The sequence below is a fragment of the Alosa alosa genome, chromosome 6 (genome assembly GCF_017589495.1).
Source record: "Alosa alosa isolate M-15738 ecotype Scorff River chromosome 6, AALO_Geno_1.1, whole genome shotgun sequence".
NCBI lineage: Eukaryota > Metazoa > Chordata > Actinopteri > Clupeiformes > Clupeidae > Alosa > Alosa alosa.
Window position 1 is genome coordinate 33,722,426 of NC_063194.1, and position 19,410 is coordinate 33,741,835.

At 44.5% G+C, this 19,410-nt stretch overlaps 2 protein-coding genes across 3 annotated transcripts; one reads left to right on the top strand and one right to left on the bottom strand.

Moving 5' to 3' along the window:
• Positions 1 to 5: 5 nt before the first annotated feature.
• On the bottom strand, positions 6 to 6,108 carry trim65 (tripartite motif containing 65). Of its 2 annotated transcripts, none has more exons than XM_048245182.1 (7): positions 6,022 to 6,108; positions 4,429 to 4,873; positions 4,085 to 4,180; positions 2,900 to 3,130; positions 2,082 to 2,250; positions 1,502 to 1,591; positions 6 to 1,313 (listed from the first exon to the last, which is right to left on the bottom strand). In XM_048245182.1, exons 2-7 carry the CDS (start codon positions 4,846 to 4,848, stop codon positions 772 to 774), a joined length of 1,548 nt encoding a protein of 515 aa, XP_048101139.1. In that variant the 5' UTR covers positions 4,849 to 4,873; positions 6,022 to 6,108; the 3' UTR covers positions 6 to 771. The 2 variants fall into 2 exon arrangements, with proteins under 2 accessions (XP_048101139.1, XP_048101138.1); XM_048245181.1 differs by lacking the exon at positions 6,022 to 6,108 and adding an exon at positions 5,463 to 5,729.
• Positions 5,616 to 16,268, top strand: mrpl38 (mitochondrial ribosomal protein L38). The gene is made up of 9 exons (XM_048245183.1): positions 5,616 to 5,711; positions 5,947 to 6,135; positions 6,308 to 6,439; positions 12,965 to 13,167; positions 13,420 to 13,492; positions 13,793 to 13,838; positions 14,300 to 14,458; positions 14,772 to 14,908; positions 16,046 to 16,268. Exons 1-9 carry the CDS (start codon positions 5,621 to 5,623, stop codon positions 16,183 to 16,185), a joined length of 1,170 nt encoding a protein of 389 aa, XP_048101140.1. The 5' UTR covers positions 5,616 to 5,620; the 3' UTR covers positions 16,186 to 16,268.
• The last annotated feature ends 3,142 nt before the right edge of the window (positions 16,269 to 19,410 follow it).

A 19,410-nucleotide genomic window follows, 5' to 3' on the forward strand; every position in this document is an offset into this window, starting at 1 on the left:
GTGGATTTCTTTAAGACAGCAGTTTATTCATTCATTTATTTGTTTGTTTGTCATCCAGCAAACTGTGATGGGGATCATGTTTTCTGTTCCCCAGGAGGCAACATTACAGTACTGTGCCGTTACTACTTGAGTAGAACACTGTTTGGTCTGGAGAGAATGTCTGGGGAAGAGGACAATATAGCACGGGAGGTGGCTCTCATTGTGTGTGTGTGCGCGTGTGTGTGTGTGTGTGTGTGTGTGTGTGTGTGTTGCTCTCACAGAGCCTTCCCAGTAGAGTCACTGTCTATGTGCAATGCTGTCCTGCCCCCCTCCCCTTCGGCTTGTGTCCACTCAGACCACAGGCTCATGTGTTGGCCCGGCAGACAAGGGGACACCTGGGGGGTCTAGTGCTGATGGACAGGGGTGTTGCACCTCTGAGGTGGAGATCTACAGAAGGGGGTTTCTACAGGAGTCATGAGTTTTTTTTTGTTTTTTTTTTTTTTTTTGTCCTTTTCCTTTTGTCTTGTGTTTCTTCAGAAGTGTTCATGAGTTTTTTTTGTGTTGTGTTTTGTCATGTTTCTTCTTCTTGTACCTGCTCACAGAGATGCTACGCACACGATCCCTTTTTTGTTGTTGTTGTGCAGTGTTTTCCCACAGGCCCGTGGAAGCACGTTCGTTTGTTTTGCTTTTCAGAAACGATTGTCTCGGCCTGGTCAAGCCAGCTCAGTCCAAAACCAGGGGGGTCCGATGGTCGTCTTTCCTCCTGGTCCGCCCCACCGGCCCCTGAGGTGGTCAGGGGAGGCAGAGTGTGACGCTGACGCCCTCTCCGATCCAGCATGCCGGAAACAGCTCCTGGGTGAAGACGCAGTGGAAGGCGTGCAGCCTTGCCTGCCCCTCGCCGTAGTACGTCAGCGTGCCGGCCTCGTAGTCCAGCAGCATGCCGATACGCAGCGGCTGGTGTGGCGGGTTGTGCGTCGCCGCGGCGACCGTCTCCCGGCGGCCGGCGTGCCAGGCGCTGAGCTGCCGCTCGTCCAGCTGCAGGCTCCAGGAGAGCTCGTTCATGCCCACCATGCACTGCTTGCCCTTCTCCTTGCGCGGGATGGCCTGGTAGGTGACGCCGAGGTAGGCCCAGGGCTTGGACACCTCCAGCTCCCAGTAGTGGCGTCCGCGATGGAAGCCCTCGTGGCACAGCACCTGCCAGGTGTGGTCGAAGCGCGCCTTGTCCACCGGCACCGGCCACGGACCCGTTGTCAGGTGCTCCGCGCGGCGGTTGCTAAGCGACAGCTGCAGGTGGGAGTTGGCCGTTCGGGGGTCGAAGGTCAGGGAACAGCGATCTGTGCGGAAGAGAGGGGGGTTAGGGGTCGCACATGAGTGGACACTTTCCCAATAAAAACATGATTGACATCAAAACGCCAAAATCGGAGGGATTAAAGTCATTTCAATGTCAATTTTGCTGTTGCGTATTTTTTTTTCTCTCTAAACTAAGCACAAAGGCACTGAGCTCTGGTGAAATGAGACTTACACTCACTCAGTCCTTCCCTGCCCCCGGGGTAGGAGGGGGTGGCAGGGCTCGGCACGACGGCCAGCGTAGGCTTCTTGTCCTGAGGAGATCCTGCAGGCACAGCGGCATCAGAGGTTACATAACGAACTGGCACACGGACACAAGGCGGCATTCTCTCTCTCTCTCTCTCTCTCTCTGTTCCTGGTTTTTCATCCTCTGATTCTCTTTCTGCGGTCTTTATTTCTCTCTCAATCTCTCACTAGGGCACATTATTCAACCCACCACCCTTCCAAAGTTAGGAGACTAAAGAATATGCACAACAAATTTCAGTAAAGCAGAAAACACAAATACACAAACATTTCATTCAAGCACCAGTTTACACTCAACTTGAAATATTCTTATTTCTCAAAATAGTTGTCATTGTAATACATAATAAAAAGATGCATAACTGCAGAACTACCTTTAAAATGAACAACTACAAGGCAGTCAGTTCAAACAAACTGTCTCAACAAAAACTATTTACATTCCATTTTAATGTTACTAGTGCTTAAGGACTCTCTCCCCCTCTCTTTTTCTCTCTCTCTCTCTCTCTCGTTCCCACCTTGTTTGTCCTGTCCGATAGCAGTATCCATGGCCTTTACCAGGTCCTCCAGGACCAGTTTGGATACTCGGGTGAGGATGTCGGTGACACCTGCCAGTCTGTCCTGCAGATTGACGTTGACGTCCACAGGAACGTCTTGCATCTGAGGTACCTCCACCAGTCGAGACTCCTGTGGTACACACACACACACACACACACACACACACACAAAGGGAAGGAGTGTATGATAAGACACTGGCTCAGAGCAGTGCAAACCAGATGGAAAGTGAAACCAAGGTCATATATTACACATGGTTGAAGGAGGATGGGGGAGTCACACTCGTGCAGTCAATCATTGAAAATGATCTGTTTGAATTGTACCGGTACATCTACCAGGCCCACTTATATACACACACGTCACATGAACACACACGCAATATACAAAACCACTCCACATGAACTATATACACAATATACAAAACCACTCTGTGTGTCTGACCTTTATGAACTTACTGTCTGGTAGAGTTACAGACACACACACAAAGACTAGTATGAACTTGCTTGCTGTTACACGCACACACGCAGAGACCTGTATTAGTTTACAGTCTGGTAGTGTTAGATTCACACCCTGACCTGAATGAGCTTGCTGTCTGGTAGCCACACACACACACACACACACACACACACACACACACACTGACCTGGATGAGCTCTGTACATGCTTGCTGTCTTGTAGCATCTATCTCACACACACACTGACCTGTACATGCTTGCTGTCTTGTAGCATCTATCTCACACACACACACACACACCAGACACAGAGAGAGCGAGAGCCTGACCTGTATGAGCCTGCTATGTGGTAGTGTGTTGACCTCTGCGATCTGCTCGTGGCTCTGCTGCAGTCTTTCTGAGCGCTCCTGCAGCTCCTCGAGTCGCTCCTGGGCCTGGGTCAGCGCCGTGTCCTGCTCCTGGGCCAAGTAGCTCTGGGTCACCTCCTGCTTCTCCTGCAGAACCTTCAGCAAGTCAGAGAACCGCAGGTCCATCCACTGGGCCGTCTGCTGGTACGACACCTGCACCATCCCAACCCAACCAGAACACACCAGTTAGAGCAACACTCCCTTGGGCCCTACATGTAATTTGACTGACAGGCAAAGTGACAAGCAAAGGTCTGAATTCTAACTAAAACTAATTTAATAACCAGGCTAAAAATCAGTTTGCTAATTTAACACCATGTGTTAGACCTTAACCACAAATTATGTGTTGGCAGACTTTGCACTTTGCCAACCTTTTAAGTTAGGCCCCCTTGTTTCTCCAACCCACCCCAACAAGAACACGCCAGTTAGAACACTCCTAATTTGTTCACCCCAGCACCACAACAACGACAGCAGCAACAAAAGGCCACTTGGAGGATCACTCCTCTTCATTAAATATGGGGGGATGGAATCAAAACCGGCCAATGAAACCCTTCAATTAATCATATAATTAATCACGATAAAAGAAACTCTTATGAAACATGATTAAGGGCATGATGAAGTGCCCCCCATTTCCAACACATAGTTTCGCCCCTGCTTCTCTTGTTTCTCCACCTCACTCAACATGCAAGCAGCAGTAGGAACACGCCAGGGGAACGAACACTTCTGTCATTTCTACAGCACGTAGTAAGTGGTATACTTGATTCTGTTCAACTAAAGGAAAGTGTCGTGGAACACCCAGAACTTTACATGCAATAGTTCATAAACTAATATGCAATTTTCATATAAAGTTCTGAGAGTTACACAACACTTTCCTTTTGTTGAACTGAGCGTATACCGTCAGTGAGCACCTCACCAAGTGTGCATTTACATTCTGTTTAAATACTTGATTCTGTTGACACCAGGTCTAGAGACACTAGTAGAATCAGTCACTGTCTGTTTTTCCATGACAGAGTCTCACTTAGTGTGTACAACACATCTAAATGGTGTTCTTTCTCTCTCTCTCTGACTGACACACACACACACACACAAACACAGAAACATCTCACACACTTTAGCATTGGCGATGTTCTCCCTGAGCTTCACAATGTTTTTCTCGGTCTCCTCCATGTGCTTTTTGATCTCCACGGCCTTCTTCTTCAGGCCAGCCTGTTAAAGCAATTTGTCCTCATATATTTAGCATTGTGTTCCTCAGTGTCCACTGCCAAACAGTAAACATAATTGTAAACCTTTACTAATGTGCTACATCAGTCTTAACTATATAACAACATGATTATTACTTTATTTATACTAGTGGTGTGTAATACATGCCTAATGTGCCTGCATGGTTTATTACTGATAAATTATGGAAAAATATTAATTTCTTTAATTGTTGTTAGTACTTCTGGTTATATTACCTCTCTACTTCTCCTCTCCTCTTCCACTACCACTTGTTCATGGTTTTTACAGGCAGTGATGGCGCATTCGTAGCACACGCATCTCCCTTCGGTCCTACAGTAGATGACCAGAGGTTTGTCGTGCTGACCGCAGAGCTCCAGCTCCAGATCGGGTCGGTCTGTCCTGGACACCGAGGGCAGCTCTCTGGAAACGGACACCGTGGCTTCAGTCAGCAGCGAAAGGGAGTAGTTCCTCTTCAGCGCCGGTCTGGTCGGAAACTCTTCGTTGCAGAGCGGACACTGAGTCACAATGCCCTTTTCTTCCTTGGTGTCCCACAGCTTACTGATGCATTTCTGACAGAAAGTGTGCCCGCACGGGATGGTAACAGGCACTCGAAATTTCTCAATGCAGATGGCGCAACACAAATTGTCAGACTCCATTCCCTTCTAAAAAAAGCATCGAGTTCTGTAACGTTATGAAAACAAAAGAAAAGACAAATCACTCGGACAATCTTATAATAATGTGAACAGAGAATGAACAGAGCTGGCCATTGCATTTGTATGGTCAATCAAAAGACAAAGGTCTTTATCTGGTTCGAAAACATGTAGAAGCTACAGTGTGACGTTTAGCATTAAGGTCAGTTGTTTTTTCCCCTGACAGAATATGAAAATCCAGCTAATTCCCCATCAATGACGTTGCTAGGAGAGCGCTAGCTAACAGTTAGCTACATTAAATAGTTTGGTTACGTTAATGTTTTTGACCGGTGGACCGCTCAGTCAGCCGAGAGGATACCATGTGTTATTTGTTACTTATTTTCAGAAAATTAGCAAGGTTAATAAACAAATTGTGGCTACCTCGATACCTTACCAGCTAACATAGCTGGGCTAGATAGCTTGGATAGCTTTTTATGTCTGCCTGGCATCCTCAGCAGCACGCTTTGTTCAGCACCATTGTAAGATTAAACGAAGAAGGACGCATGTTTTGTTGTCTTTTTCTCAGAGATAGCTGCTTATAGACTATATTTTACATATTTTTCGATGATATGTTAACTTACAGGGAACCCTGAATGATGGACATCTGATGTTGATAGTTACTCCAGTCTCATCCCCCAAGCCAACAGATGCTTCCATAAATGACGTAAAACATTACGCAAATCAGCCGTACGTCTTTGCCGTAAGTCGATTCCAAAAAAAAAAAAAAATCGATTCCAACATGGCCACCACCATGAGCATGAGAAGGTTAATGTGGATAACAGCAGATGTATGCGTCAACGTTAATAATGTAAGAGGACTTGGAACGACAGGTATGTACTTTCATATATAAGTTTTTTGTGTCTGTGTCAAATGCGTTGATACCACGCAGAGACAGACCCTGGCCTGCACTGCCATAATTTAACGTTACATAGCAGTGGATGGTGTGAGGAGGGATGGTACGAAAAACACCAGTAGAGTTTCTCCTGCTTAAGCAAGATTTAATCTTTAGCAAAGTACAAAGTACCAGCTATCTGAACAGTGCACGTGTCTATCTTGGAATTTCAGCCTCTTTATGTCGGAGAGTTCCTCCCCAGGGACCTATGCCAAATGAAGACATAGATGTAAAAGACCTTGACTCACTAGAGAAGTATCGTAGCTATGCACGGTACATCAGAGCAGCCCAGGAGGCGAGCAAGAAACCAATGTGGTGGAAGACGTATAGGCAATACCTAGATGCAGAAAATCCTAACAAAGGTAAGACTTGGCATTTTAAATCAAAGAGGAATTATATCTGTTGTCATCTGAAAACAAAATGACATACACCTGTTTCTGAATGTGCAGCTGTTATCAATCTCGCCCATTGTGACGTTTGCACCCAATCTCGCCCATTGTGACGTTTGCACCCATGTTTCCTCGACCCCTGCAGATGTAGAGCGCGTTGACGTAGGTCTACCTTTCAGACGGCCATCACGTCTGCAGGAGGTAAGGGAGAGAAACCGAGTGATGGCAGAGAACAGACGCAACCCCGAGTTGGAGAGAGCTACACGCCTGCGCACATGTATGTGTCCTACTCCTAACAGGAGCGCTTAGACTCCTCATTTACACACACACACACACACACACACACACTGACAGCGTCAGTGTTGTATTACTATCACCACACCAGCTTTAGCCTCAGACAAGGTGGCAGATAATATCTTATTCTTTTTTTTTATCTAATAGCTCAGTAATCCATATTAACATTATCTCAGAGTCAGATTATTTATTTGACTCTTAATCGTTTATTATAATACCATACCCATAATAATAGAAAATTCAAACACTGATACAGGTAATGGACCTGCACAGGTTTATATTCACAGGAAGTAGACAGAGGGGTAGGCAAGACCCTAAAACACACCAGAAAAAAAAACACATTGGGACACATATCAAAACACTGACTCTGATAACAGAAAACACTAACATAGGAGGTAAATCATGAGGATGCTCTAAATGGGGAATTACACAGATTAATCCACATTAAACACTCACTCTAACATTTGTACATGGGTTACTCTGTTATTTTACAAACACACAGACCTCACACACTACTTCTGCATGTTGCATTATGCTAAATTCATCCTGACCTGACTGTAATGTCAGACAGACAAAATGGTTGACCTTCGACTTTTGTTTTTGCATCACGTGGGCACACCCCATATAGGAGACTAAGGCGGGGGATCACATTAGCCAGCAGCGAATGTAACGCAACGCAATGGTCAGACCATAATAAGTTTTATCTTGTTCCTAAGCAACACAAGCAGTTTGTCAATTGAATACGCTCGCGTTGCGCTTTGAAAGTTGAACCAGAGACTTTCTAATGAGGTGACACAGCGCTCAAAAAAGGGCTAGTTTGTAATGGCAGTATGGCCGTTGTCTACACATATCACACCCCCTTCCTCGGCAAAACGTCGACATGTGAATACATTGAGCCAATCATATGGTGTGTTGTGAAGACATCGTGCCAATCATGTGTTGTGAACTCGCAGCTGGAGCAAGATTGGTGTCGTGAAGCCTTGCTCACGCGCATTTCTGCCGAAGAGGATGCCCGATGAGTGCCCAAAAAGCATTGCAATATGGCCGCCGAGTGGAGGGACTTGCCTAAAAGGACTTTGGTTGAACCAAGTTCAACGCTCAGCTTGCTCAACCCTAGCGTTACGTCAACGTTGCCACCGTTCTGCTGCCGAACCATAGAGAACAATAGGAAACCTGCCGCTTGCCGCAGTCTAATGTGATCCCCGCCTAAGTTTTGCCTTTCAGTCAAGCTGTGGTTAAAAGAGTGCTGTGATCCTGAGGTTATAGGAGTACTGCCAGTCAGAGGCCCTTTCCAAAACAAGTCCCTACCCCTACCCACTGAAGTTTTATCATCACCTGTTAGGGCAGCCGTGGTCTACTGGTTAGGGCTTCAGGCTTGTAACCGAAGAGTTGCCGGTTTGATCCCCAACCAGCAGGAAAAATGTGGGCAGGGGAAGTGGTTGAGCACTGCTCTCCCATGCCCACATCCACGGCAGAAGTGCCCTTGAGCAAGGCACCTAACCCCTCACTGCTCCCCGAGCGCCGCTGTAGCAGGCAGCTCACTACATCGGGATTAGTGTGTGCTTCACCTCACTGTGTGTTCACTGTGTGCTGAGTGTGTCACTAATTCACAGATTGGGGTAAATGCAGAGACACAGATACACAGAGTATATCTACTATACTCTACTTATACTGATGCTGTCCACTTGCCCTGATTCCTGGCCCCTGCAGCGTAGCGACCCACTACTTGCCCTATGACAACTCCTAATCCCTATGGACAATTCATTCCCTACACTGGACTGTTTGAACTTTCTGACACTAAATAGGATTCATACATATCTTACTGGATATGTAACCATCCCACCTCTTTGTAACATACACCTCAGGTGGCTTTAAACACCATGTTCTATTCTCTACACCTAACTAACCTAACTAACTCAGGCCCTTGAGTCGTGGATCTGCTCGAGGTTTCTTCCTATATGTATCTCCAATTCTAGGGAGTTTTTCCTCGCCCCTGTTACTCATGGGCCATCTCTGAATGTTTAACACTCTGTAAAGCGCCATGAGACGTGTAATGTTTTGGCGTTCTATAAGTGAAATTAAATTGCAAATTAAATTAAATTCCCCTTGGTTACTTCGGGACGAACTTTACTCTCCCAAATGGAAACAGGTTATGACGCGAACTAATGTCTGTATGACCCGTATCCCATGACTGCTGTAATAATTGACACACACCCTCAACAAGTAGGCATCGGTGTTCACTTGGTGTTGAAGGGTTTATAGTACACTACCACGTAACAGTGATTGTTTTCGGAAGGCCGAAGTAACTAGTTTTGGAAAGAGCCAGAGTGTGCCACCTTGAGTTGGAGTATGACCTTGGGCTAAAGGCTGAGGCTGTGACCTGACCCCCAGAGAAGAATGTTGGCCCCCACAAGACCATACATCAGTTAAAGTTGCAGTCAAGGATTTTACGCAATTTCAAGCCCATACATTTTTTGTCATCAACTCCTCACAACCGCTAGCTGCCTATTCTGTCACTTTTTTTTTTTTTTTTTTTTTTTTTTTTTTTTTTTTTTTTTTATACAATGTGTGGAATTTCTCTGGGAATACTGAAGTTAGGAGTGAGCTACCTCTCTGGCGTGCTTCATTTGGTCCTTGGTTAAAATATAATGTATGGCTTTTTTTTTTGCACAAAAATGTCTGCTAAAACATTTAATAATAACATACAATATAAACATAAACACAAACAAACAAATGTGACTTCCTGCACAATCCCTGACTGCACCTTTAAGATTGTGCTTTCAGACCACCCAAAATGTTATAGAAATTCTCCAGCATTGCCCTCTAGAGGGAGCTCTCTCACAAGCCAATAATTTACCTAAAACAACTGTACAACATAACCACTACAAGCAAACTTGTTTACCTACTGTATATCAGACATAGGTCCAACATTGGCCCTAAATTCTACATATTGATGTTTATATTTACAAAATGGCTTGTGTGCTTTTTGAAGCAAATTATATATGTTTATAGAATTGCTATCACACATTACATTATATTACATTACATTTAAAACCTGAATGTCTTGTTCTGCAGATGTCCGCACTAAGAGTTCACAGTCAAGATGTTGTTTGGGATCTTCAAAAAGCGTCTAAAGACTACTCTGTTTACCTTGTATCTAAACTGTTAGTATTACTGTAAATGTAGTGTTTATATAAACAAAAGCGCTGGTTAAGAACTATGACCCTAAACATGCTATTTGTATCTTAAGGAGATTAAAGGGATTGGACAGATCTCATTGTTGGGCACACGACTCCAGGGCTCTAGAGTGGAATGTGAGTTTGAGGAGGCCCAAGTGGTTAGATGACTGGGGTGAGAGATTGTGGGAGAGTTTCGCAGGCTAATTTTGTATTGGCATTGTGTCTTCATTCCATATGGTGTACAATCCCTGGAGATATCAATCTGAGAGAAAGTTCATGATTTGGGAAAGATTATTAAAAGACTGTAGTCTTGTAACTAATTCACCCCCTTCAAGCTTTACTCAAAAGACTGCAATCTTTCAAGAATCTTTCCCAAATCTTATCAAAATCTTTTGGTGTTAAGGATGGCTTTAGATGCAGAGCGGGAATGACAAAGTCTACAGTTGGGTGGACAGCCATTCACAGAGATCTCTACACTTGTGCTTCCTCTAGGCAGGGATCGGCAACCCGCAGTACACCCCTCTCTCTTGTCTCTCTGGCTTGGTTTAAAAAAAGAACCAAATCAGAACAAAGAGCAGGATGACGTGGCCAGAGCAAAACGGCAAATACATCCTTCTTCGAAAGGAATGACTTAAGTGCATTGTTGACTTAAGTGCACTCAACTTTCAAAGAAAAGCACAAGTCCAACTCCTCCAAAGTTGACGCCAACGCCGATTCAAACAACCGCTCTTCGTTCGCCATAGCCACCTTACTTTTTGTTCACCGTCGCAGGACTGTCGTCATCCTGTTAAGCCCGCCTTAAGACTCTCTAACAAAATAGAGCGCTGTGATTGGATGACGTCCACGGCGTCAGCCAATAGAAATCCCTATGGTTTGCTACTAGACGTACCGGCTGAGCAAATTAATTTGCTGCCGCTAGGGTGCTTCTAGATTTCTAGGCTACATTGCCTTATAAAATGTGTAAAAAACATGTTTATTTCAAGCGTCATAGGCTATGTCATATCCTTGTGTCCCTTTAACTATGCTGTGTCTTGAGTGGACAAGCAAGCAATGGTGTCAAACGTGAAATGTAATGTTGAAGACGCCTTGAAAGTCATTACACGTCTCATGGCGCTTTACATCATTCTGAGAGCGCAGATATCAGTGTTTCCCCTAGAAACAGCGGTGCTGTTGATCGTAGGAAGCTAATTCAGACCAAATAAGCTAATTCAGACCAAAAGGCTGAAGACCGTTTGTATTTAAAGGGCTTAAATATTGTTGTGGCCTTTTTGGTCAAAAAGGTTGCCGACCTCTGCTCTAGGGAATCGATCTCTGTGCTCACCCCCACAGGAGCGATCTTACAGGCCGCAGAAAGGTATGGCTCACCTGTAATAAGAAGTCATTTTGTTGAACAGAGAGGCAGCAGAAAGGTATGGCTCACCTGTAATAAGAAGTCATTTTGTTGAACAGAGAGGCCGCAGAAAGGTAGGGCTCACCTGTAATAAGAAGTCATTTTGTTGAACAGAGAAGCAGCAGGCAGATGTGGGTCATCTGTAATTAGAGGTCATTTTGTTGAACAGAGAGGCCGCAGGCTGATGTTGCTTGCCTGCAATAGGCCTTATGCACGAAAGGCTCTTCAGGTAGCTCATTTGTTTCCAGTGGAGCCAGGTGTGTTTGAACCTGCCGCTATTGTTAATGCCACTGATCATTTTTTAGTTTATCTGCAGCTCTGACAAGAGTGCAGAGCCCTTGCACTTTTCTGGGAAAAAAAATAACAATGGAGCTGTTATCTTCTTTGTTGTGACCAGAGTGCTGTCCTAGAGTGCTGTCCTATGTTACAACTTATATTTTCAGAATAGCTCCATTTTCAGTTTGAGCTAAAGTAGCATTATGAAATGGTCAAGGTCGTCTTCATGAATGTGTGGGAACAAAACAAATGTGGGGTATCTTGTGTCTAAATCAGGCTGGGTCCTGACTCTCACTTGTAATGTTTTTCCTTTCCCTGACCAAAAAAGGTTAAACCAGCAGAGTTCCTCATGGTGTCCTTCCAACACTTGTACACTTCTTGGAAGTTGCCCGCATACCGCCTCCCATGGCCGAAACTGGTATTATGACACCTGTTGGGCTGTGGCTAGTTCCTGATTAATCCATTTGTTGCTTAGACAAATAATGAAAATAATGAAAAGTGTTTTTCCTAAATCCCAAATTATTTAAAGTCCTAAAATATCTGGTTTGTCTGCACACCAAAGATATTTACTTTACTTTCATAGAGGAGTAATCAGTTCAAGTAATCACTGCCTTATCAACCCTTAATCTTAAATGGATGGTTTCTCAGGTATACATGCAGTTTAGTGTCCCAAATTATTTTCCAACTTCTTTGTTTTCAAGTAGCAGGGAATTCACGTGGAACCGTCGCCAACTCTATACACGATGTGATTGGCCTGATCGAAGTTTCATTTTTCAGCTCGCAAGCCAACGGAGAGTTGCTAGACTACCCTGGCTGCAAATTACATTGGCTGCCACCAGGGTGTGTCTAGATTTCTAGGCTAACAATCTGCGGGATCTAAGACTGAACGCCTCTAAGTCAGAATCCCTTCCAGACGTAGCGATACCCATGCGCCTAAGTGCTTCGGTTGGTCTGGAGTAGCCCGGGCCCTCGGGTCCGGGTGAGCAGAGCCGTTCGTGACTGGGTCGGGGTGCGGCCGGAAAAGCGCCGCACCTCTCCTGACACTACACCGCATGTTCGTGAAGAACCTGGTGCTAAATCACTCGTAGACGACCTGATTCTGGGTCAGGGTTTCGTACGTGGCTGAGCAGCTCCAATGCTGCGATCCATTGAAAATCAAACCCTCGATCCAAGCTTTTGTCTGCAGCAGCAGACCCCAGGAGAAGGGAGCCTCCTGGGAACAGGGTCGTCCTGCCCTTAGAATAATGCACATTTGCAGCAAAATGACTTATGAAATGACTTTTTGAGCAGCAAACTTGTCACACGCACATTAATTGTTATAAACCACATGTTAAACAGATTGTTTAACTGGTTCATAATTAAGGACACTTGTATAGGGATTTTGGGACACTAAACTGTACGTAGAATCTTCCATGGGGAATTTGGGACTCTAAACTACATACTGATTTCTCATAGATGGACTTTACTTCGGCGCGCTGCCAAGTATTTTGTGACCCATTTTAGTTTGCACATAGCTAAAAAGTGATGTGCACCATCAGATATTTATACTGAATACTGAATGATTAGATGTAATGAATTAATAATGTTTCAAATCTAATTAAGTGTGTCTGTGTGTCTGTGTCTGTTTCTCTGTGTCTGTGTCTGTGTCTGTGTGTGTTTTCAGTTCAGATCCCTCTGGACCGTGTGAAGGAGGAATGGGAGAGAACCAACGGGCCTTATCACATCCAGAGGCTGGCGGAACACTACGGAATCTACCGGGACCTCTTCCCCATGGCCTTCTTCGTGCCACGAGTGATGATGCGTGTGAGCTACGGCGAGGATGCCAGCACTTCTGTGCACTATGGCAACCAATTACCAGCGTCAGTGGTAAGATTTACGTAGACATGGTGCTGAAGAGCTTTCTGTGTCTAAAATGGTGACCATTCATTGGGGCAATTAGACAATTCTATTTTTAATTTACTTCTTACTTCTTTGTGGAGTATTGGCATACGTTTTACATTTTTATTATTATTGTTTTTTATGCTATAATCCATTATGTATCATTGTAGGAACAACTTTTATCAGCCAGATGAACTCCAACTCGAACCTTGATGAATCTCTCTCGCCTTTCTATAATAGGCTGGTGCCCCTCCCAAGGTCACTTTTGAGGCAGAAGAGGGCTCGCTGTGGACACTACTACTCACTTGTCCAGGTACTACCCAGAGAAGGACACACACACTATACACACACCCCCATCCCTGTCATGCATGCTTCTCATGTCAACTCAGACGCAGGAGAAATGTGTGCTGTAGTGGATTGATCACAAAAAATCTTCCCAAACCTGATTTATTTTAGTGCACTTCTGACTTGGCCACAAGGGGGCAGTATGTGTTAAGGCAGATCCGAGGTAGAATTGATGAGCTGCCAGGCCTTTGTGACCTAATTCTAAATATATTCTATACAGTACCTAGGGGACCTCAGTCAGTCTTTTTTCCCCTTTCTGATCCCACAGATGAACATCTGCAGGATGGGGACCAGGAGTACGTTCACTGGCTGGTGTGAGTGTTACTGGCCAGTAGCCTGCGCTTGTGTCTGCCTGTCTGTCTGTGTATTGCACAACCAAGTGCAATAGTGTCAAGTTCAATTTATTATCACACAGTGTATATGTGTGAGTGCAACTCAGCAGCTTTTTTGGGCCGGATGGTGTGTGTGTGTGTGTGTGGGATCCAATGAACTAGAAAGTAAATTGGTTCCTCATGAAGGCTCTCGTCTGGAAAGTCCAGTCTGTGAGGGGGGAAGAGGAAGTTTAGCTCAGAAGAGGGTTTTTCTCTCCCTTTGTACCTTTGACACGTTCACGTCCCTGGATTGTAAACAGTTAAATAAGACGTCAGAGATACGTGGAGAGATTTGGCTGTTGGCCTGTTTGTTACCTCACTCAGATTTAGTGTTTGTTACATTCCAAAATTCTGAACTCTGTTATTAAATGTTGCTCCTGCACTCTCCTATTTCTCTCCATCAGTGGGAATATCCCAGTAAGTGCAGTGGCATCCGGACAGGAAGTATGTCATTACCTGCCGCCCTTCCCAGCGAAGGGCACGGGCTTCCACAGATTCATCTTCATTCTGTTCAAGCAGGACGCTGCAGTGGACTACTCTGAAGACTTCAGGCTGTCGTCATGGTGAGCTGGAGTCCAAAACAGACATCAAAACTCCATCTTTAAGAGTTGTTTACCTTGTTTTTAGATACATAATGATACATATTAAAGCTTACTAACTCCACCCCACCCAAGGATTAAAGACTATCCAATCCAATCAAATTAAATAATTTTAGTGAATTGCATGCTGTAAAGATTTTATTCAAGGACGCTCACGTCAGAGCCACATACACAAAAACAAGTGTTTACAGTGTTTGATTAGATCTTATAATACCCTGTTATCTGTGTGAGTCTACCTGAGGTCCCTGACGACACACCTACGTTCCTCCCTAACCAGCTACAGTCTGAAGGAGCGCACCTTTCAGACTGTCGAGTTCTACCGCAAGTACCAGGATGTGCTGACACCGGCCTCGCTGGCCTTCTTCCAGAGCCAGTGGGACGAGTCGGTGACCAGCACCTTCCACACGCTGCTCAGTAAGTGCTTGGCCTCTAATCGCAGGTCATCAACAGTGTTTCTCGCAAGTCTAAAACCTCGCCACTTGTGCTGGTCCCCCAGCAATGCTGAACAATAACCTGTTGAATGGTGACTTTTGGTTAATTTTGTGGAGAGAAATTGACTAATTGAGACATAAAATATGAGGCTAACGTGCAGTAGGCTCAAGCTATCTATAACTGGCATTGCAGTGAAGAGCTTTCACTGGTAGATGACTCCCTGTGGCTGCAGAGGAGAGGGTAGATGTGCAGATATCTCTGGATCTCTCTAGCCCTCTTAAGCATTTCTGTTCAAGCATCCTGTAAACTGACTAGTAGAAACTGGAGGAGACAGGTAGTCGCACCAGTCGCACAACCTCGGAACACTTGTAGATATCCTTAGGCTATCACTTTTAGATAGCCTTTTAGATATATTGTACTTTGCAATATAGCCAAATTCTTGTGCCACAGTTGCAGTAGTGCAAGGAGGGGTAAATAAACACAGGGGGGCAGTAGTGCAAGGAGGGGTAAATAAACACAGGGGGGGGGCAGTAGAGGGGGCCTTAAATAATGGGAGTTGAAGGACTGTACAGTACCACACATAGCCAAACTATCCATACATGCACACATTATACAGCCATATACGTATACACACATACACATATGCACACACTAAACCACTATACTTGCATGCCAAGCATAAGTAAAACCTCATGGACATGTACATTTAGAATTCTGACAGCTTGTGGAAAACTGTCTCTGAATGGTGTGGTGTGGGTGCTAATGCTCCAGTAGCGCTTGCCAGAGGGAAGCAGAGAGAAGAGGGAGTGAGCTGGATGGCTGGCATCCTTAATGGTAGACTTAGCCCTCTGACAGCGTGTGGAGTAGATAAGTAGATCATAGGGCTAGGGATCGGTCATCTGAGGTCAGTTGGGGTGATCCACTTTGTGTCTAATGGAACACTGTCATGTTGCTAAGAATGCAGGGAATGTTGTTTTGGACAGACTGCCATTAGAAGCCAATTAGCATTTCTCCCAGAAATAAAATGTTGAACAAAGCATGTATTCACTCTTTAACACCAAGAGACAGAATAGCTTCCAAGAATTAGATCTTGCCTCATTGCTCTGCTTCTGCCCCCAGACATGAAGGAGCCCGTGTTTGAGTACGAGCGCCCGTCCGTTTACCATCCCCCCCAGAGGAAGTTCCCCCACCGCCAACCCCTGCGCTACCTGGACCGCTACCGCGACGGGAAGGAACACACCTATGGCAACAGATACTAATACAACATTACCCAGAATGCCTGTGCTGCAACCCCCACAGCCTTTTGTTTTGTCTAATAAATTCTTATTGACGTTGAAAAGAACCAAAGACCTCGTGGTTCCCTGGTACTTGTCATTCAGGAGCTGGTTCTTTGTTGACAAACACAACCCCTTATCATGACCGGCGTTAGCGCAGCGGTCATGTAGGTTTAGATTTCGTTTTTTTTTTTTCTGGATTTTTCTTTTTTCCTTCAGTAATTTTGTGTCAATGATTCCCGGGACACTGAAAGATGGGGCTGCACGCAACTTGGTGAGCATGTAGCCCAACACGGATGACACACCCATACAAACACACACACACACACACACACACACACACATATATAAAGAGACACACAAAGACGTACACACACAGTAGACATGCACACACCAGTGTTGTAGTCAAGTCACTATGCCTCAAGTCCGAGTCAAGTCCAAGTCATTTAAAAAAATTCCAAGTCAAGTCCGAGTCGAGTCCACTACTCATCCGAGTCAAGTCACTATTAAATGCAAAACACAACCTTCGAGGCATTCATGTCTCCAGGCATTTGGCGTTAAAGTTAACGTCTGTTATTGTAGGAACATAGCGTGATGTGTGATGTTTGCCTATGACATGAAGCAGTAACATTCCATTGCACTAATATTAATACTGAGAATAATTTAGATATTCAAATCATATACCAAATAATATTCTAATGAAATATTATAGCCTAATGACATAACAAAAAAAAGTTCAGTCATTCAGTGCTCAAGTCCAAGTCAAGTCACGAGTCTCTAAATTTAGGTCATGACTCGGACTCACACACACACATAAAGAGACACACATAGATATACACACACAGTAGACATGCATGCATATGCACATGCACTCACGCACACACACACACACACACAAACGCGCGCACACACACACACTCATAAAAAAACACATATGCAGGACTCACACACCCCATTACCCCCACACACACTCACAAGCGAGAACACGCACACAGAAAAGCACACATACACAAAAGCAAACACACCCATGCACACACTCATTTACATACACAAATGTTGCAAGAGTAGGGGAGAGTAGGAGATGGAGACAAATGTATTTATTTCTGCGGGGAGAATGTGCAGGACTGAGCAATGGTAATATTGTATACTGTTTTGTGGTACATGTAGCATAAAAAAACCCATACGTAGGCCTATTGAATGATGCATGTGCTTTGTGTATTATTACATATACCCAAAATTATTCATATCCCTTGAAAATATAGGTTAAATGTTGATTTTCTTTTGACCAATATGTTCTGACCGAAAAATGACTGTGCCACATGCCAAAAGGTTGCAAGACAAGCTTTCTGCCTGTGGTAGTGTCATTTTCAGTGAGAACAAACATTGGTCAATAGAAAATCAACATTTAATCAGTATTTTCTAGGGATATGAAACATTTTGGGATTCATGTAATGTGATGTCCCATCTGAAGCATCACGTACCAGTAAGGCACATATGGTCCACCTTTTGTGAGGTCGTTGTAGTGAACACATTAACTTGACACATTTGCTTAGATTTTGGCAGTTAAATGAGCATGACAAAATAGTCAGTTCTTTCAGATCCCAAGACCGATCACCCAGTGGCTTACCATCTAAACTGTCATGTCCTAAGATGCCTAAACACACCCACCAGACGAATAAGATAAGAAATTCCTCACCTTGAGGGAAATTCACAGTGTAACAACAGCATTGTCCAGTGCATACACACAATTAGACACACACAAATAAATAAATTAATAAATTGCCACATCAACTCATGGGCGGATTATGAACTTTCGGGCCCCTGGGCCCAGATGTATTAAGGGCCCCCCACTTATTGTCGTATATGTGGGAGGGGGGGGTTTGGGGGGTCCTCCCCCAGACATTTTTTTATTTGTTTGATGTGATTTCCTGTATTCTGGTGCATTTTGGGGATGGCCAATACTAAATTCAATCAGATTCATAGCCTACATCCTGATTTGTTGATATTGAGGCAATGATTCCATGCAAAGACTTGGGCTTCAGGGCCCCCTGACCCCTTGGGCCCCTGGTAGGTAGGCCCGTGCAGTAATCCATCCCTGCATCAACTTCTCATAACGAAAAAAGAGGGGAGAAGCGGTCTGATGGCCACTGGTATGCCTGCATTTCGACTGGCCTAAATATCTCTGCGTTCAGATTTGGTGCCAAGAGGTGTGGGTAGGGATCGAATACTGCCTTTATATTTTCCTTGCAGGCGTAGAGTTGAAAGAGGAAGCTGGAGACTTAGAACTGTTGTTTTCCGTTCCAAAACATTTACAGGGTACTTTTTTGTAAGGAAAAGATAGAGGGGCAGCCGTGGCCCACTGGTTAGCACTCTGGACTTGTAACCGGAGGGTTGCCGGTTTGAGCCCCGACCAGTAGGCACGGCTGAAGTGCCCTTGAGCAAGGCACCTAACCCCTCACTGCCCCCTCGAAATTGCTGAAGCAGGCAGCTCACTGCGCCGGGATTAGTGTGTGCTTCACCTCACTGTGTGTTCACTGTGTGCTGTTTGTGTTTCACTAATTCACCGATTGGGTTCAATGCAGAGACCAAATTTCCCTCATGGGATCAAAAAAGTATATATACATGCATACTTATACTAATAAAGGCAGTATTCAATCCCTACCCAGACCATGTCATTTCCTTACCTTATGATGGCATAGATACGTTTGGCATGTAGGTTACCGCCCCCACGAAAGGGAAGGAATGCTAAATAGAGTGGTGGAAATAAGTATTGAACTCGTCAACAATTTTTTCAGTACTTCCACTGAGGCCTTTTGCATGAAATGTTCACCAGACATTAGTATTAACTCAGGTAATCTACCCATATAAAAAAATCCAAACATTAAAGTCCATAAGTAGAGTTATGTGTAATAAAATGGAATGACACAGGAAAAAAGTATTGAACGCGCCCACTGAAATTTCTTAAATACTTTGTAGAAAAATCTTTTGAACAATGCGGGATGTGTGCCAAAATCTCTACCCGGGACGAAAGTCCTGAAAATGACCACAACAGATGACACTATTATCACACTAGAGATGAATGGGACTTTTTTTCCCTTTATAGATATCCCCACACATTTCTACCAGATCAATCTTCATATTAAGAGAAATACTTTTTGTATTTCACTTTGCCTAAAAAAATAAAATAAAATATGCAAATGAGGCAATATC

Coding starts and splice junctions, on each gene's coding strand:
- mrpl38 (XM_048245183.1), top strand. CDS start 5,621: ATGGCCACCACCATGAGCATGAGAAGGTTAATGTGGATAACAGCAGAT. Junction 6,136..6,307: donor TGCAGAAAATCCTAACAAAG/GTAAGACTTGGC, acceptor CGACCCCTGCAG/ATGTAGAGCGCGTTGACGTA. Junction 13,168..13,419: donor ACCAATTACCAGCGTCAGTG/GTAAGATTTACG, acceptor TTTCTATAATAG/GCTGGTGCCCCTCCCAAGGT.
- trim65 (XM_048245182.1), bottom strand. CDS start 4,848: ATGGAGTCTGACAATTTGTGTTGCGCCATCTGCATTGAGAAATTTCGA. Junction 2,251..2,899: donor CACATAGCAGGCTCATACAG/GTCAGGCTCTCG, acceptor TGTGTACCACAG/GAGTCTCGACTGGTGGAGGT. Junction 1,314..1,501: donor CAGGGAAGGACTGAGTGAGT/GTAAGTCTCATT, acceptor TCTTCCGCACAG/ATCGCTGTTCCCTGACCTTC.